The 2,222-nt window shown below is 63.8% G+C and overlaps 1 protein-coding gene across 1 annotated transcript in view; it reads right to left on the bottom strand.

Moving 5' to 3' along the window:
* Window positions 1-600: 600 nt before the first annotated feature.
* MYLK2 (myosin light chain kinase 2) overlaps window positions 601-2,222 on the bottom strand; it is a 6,608-nt gene continuing 4,986 nt past the window's right edge. Inside the window, exons 8-11 of the mRNA XM_009993997.1 lie at window positions 2,086-2,214; window positions 1,643-1,795; window positions 1,140-1,272; window positions 601-687 (exon numbers count right to left, since the gene is read on the bottom strand). Of these exons, the coding sequence (XP_009992299.1) occupies window positions 607-687; window positions 1,140-1,272; window positions 1,643-1,795; window positions 2,086-2,214 (496 nt within the window). The 3' untranslated portion in view covers window positions 601-606. The remainder of the gene's footprint in view (window positions 688-1,139; window positions 1,273-1,642; window positions 1,796-2,085; window positions 2,215-2,222) is intronic.

Below are 2,222 nucleotides of genomic sequence, written 5' to 3'. Positions count from 1 at the left end.
GGAGGCTTACAAAAAGCAGGGAGAGGGGGGGGGAAAGGTCAGGGGCCAGCGGCAGCAAAAGGCAGGGCAGGGCTGCGGCATTTACAGGCAGAGCATGGGGCTGGGTCCAAGGCAGCAGCAAGCACGCGGGGTGGCCCGGGCAGCTGGGACCACACCGGGCTGAACCTTCTTCTCCAAGGCCATGGAAAGGGAGCGGGAGCAGAGGTGCTGTGGATCAGGGAAGGAATCAGGAACCACCGCTCAGAAGTGGCCTCATAGTCCAAGAGACCCAGCCAGGAGCGTTGGCTGGATGGGCACAGGGATGCAATGAGTTCAACAGAGCAGCTCCGGGTGAGGAGCCCAGTGGGGTCCACCCCCCGAGCAGCCCCTGGGTGCCCAGGGAGGGCACAGCAGCCCCAGGGGACGCTGCAGGACCAGTGGTGGCAGTGGCACGGAGCAGGGGCGCAGCAGCGTGGGGTCCAGAGCAACCATGTGGCAGCAGTATGGGTGAGGAGGGGGGCTGTGGGGCTCCAGTCCTTGGCCCCAGAGGGGTCTCACTGCAGGATGAAGGAGGGACCCCCTCTGGCCTTGACTCCCTCGTGGCTCTGGCTCCCCCAGGGACCCCACTCAGACACCCAGCGCCGTCAGCGACCCCGAGCTGGTGATCTTCTTGAAGCGGTTGGCAGCACACACCCCGATGAAGTTTTTCTGTAAAGGAGGAAGAGGAGAGATGCTCATGCCACGGTGGGGGCTGCAGGTCCCCTGGGTCTGGGGAGGAGATGGGCTGGGGAGGGGGGCAACCCCCGGGCAACTGCTCAGCCAGGCTGCATGGGAGGGAGCCAGAGGTGGCACTAGGGATGATCCCCTGCTCTGTCCCCACAGCACCCCTGCCCCTAAAATCTGTGTCAGGGGAGACAACCGTGAAGGAAGCAATGCCTGAGAGGGGTCTCACCCTGAGGCCACCCATGTGAGGACCATGGTGGGGTTGTCCAGGCTCAAGGGTTCTCAGCTGCCAGCAGCACAGTGAGACAGAGCCATCTTCTATGTTCCAGATGCCATCTCCCCGGATGGGTAAAGTTTTGCAGCCCCCCCCCCGATGGTGCTGACCCTCTGGCAGCCCCCCCAGTGACCCTGCCCCCCCTCCCACGCCAGCCCCGCACCTTCCCGCGCCGCCTCATGACGTATTTCTTGAGCAGCACCTGGGACTTGAGCCGGCGGTTGCAGCGTTTGGCCTTTTCTGCCAGGTTGTTGAGCCAGGGGTGCTGCAGGCACTGCCCGGCGCTCATCCGGGCGCTGGGGGGAGAGGAGCCCTGGGTCACCCCTGCTCCAGCCCTTCTAGCCCAGCCACCCCCTTCTCCAGCTGCCCATGGGCCCCAAAACCCTTGGAAACCTGCAGGAAGGAACCCACTGGAGGGATGTGCCCAGGAACCAGTGGGGTGGGCGGGACCCCGAGGGATCCAGCACCTCCTTCTTGGAGCAGGTGACTCTGCAGGGACACGGGGCTCTGCTGGGGACAGCCAGCCACCAGGGCAGGGACACACAAGGCTCATTTGGCACAGGGGGACATCAGGGGTTGCTGCTGGTCCCATGGTAGGCAGGGGCTGGGCACACGACTCTGGGAATGCCCACCCCAGGACCCTCGGGGCTGCTGCCAGCCTTGCACCTCTTCTCCTTGATGATGAGGTTTGAGACGAAGTCCTTGGCCTCGTCAGAGACGCTCTCGAAGGTCTCCTCATCAAAGTACCAGTTGGCAGCCAGGACGTTGTTGAGCGTCTCAGTGTCGTTGTCACCCAAGAAGGGGGAGAGGCCGCTGAGCCTGGAGGTGCAGGGGGGTGAGGAGCTGGCTGCTCTTGGGCTGTGGCACCTCCAAACACCCCCAGAATGGAGCAAACATGGCTGGATGGCCCAGGGAACAACCCAGGGCAGCCTCACAAGGGGAGGGAGGTGCTGTGATCCTGCCTGCGACTGGGCTGAGCTCACTCCCCTGCCCCAATCTCTGCCCCCCTCCCCCTCCTGCCCATCTTCCCATCCAGAACCCTCCACCAGGCAGTTGGGTGTTGGCACAGCTTGGGGACATGTTGGTGCCCCCACACAGCCCCCACGTACAGCATGTAGGTGATGACTCCCATGCTCCACATGTCCGTGGAGTAGGAGACCTGCTCGTAGTTGACCACCTCCGGGGAGAGGAACTCAGGGGTGCCAAAGTTCACCTTCAGCTTCTCCTGGGGGTTGTACCTGCAGAT

This window comes from Chaetura pelagica, unplaced genomic scaffold (assembly GCF_000747805.2).
Source record: "Chaetura pelagica isolate M959 unplaced genomic scaffold, ChaPel_1.0 scaffold493, whole genome shotgun sequence".
NCBI lineage: Eukaryota > Metazoa > Chordata > Aves > Apodiformes > Apodidae > Chaetura > Chaetura pelagica.
The sequence above is the reverse complement of the archived record's forward strand: the minus strand, read 5'-3'. Positions and strand labels throughout refer to the sequence as shown.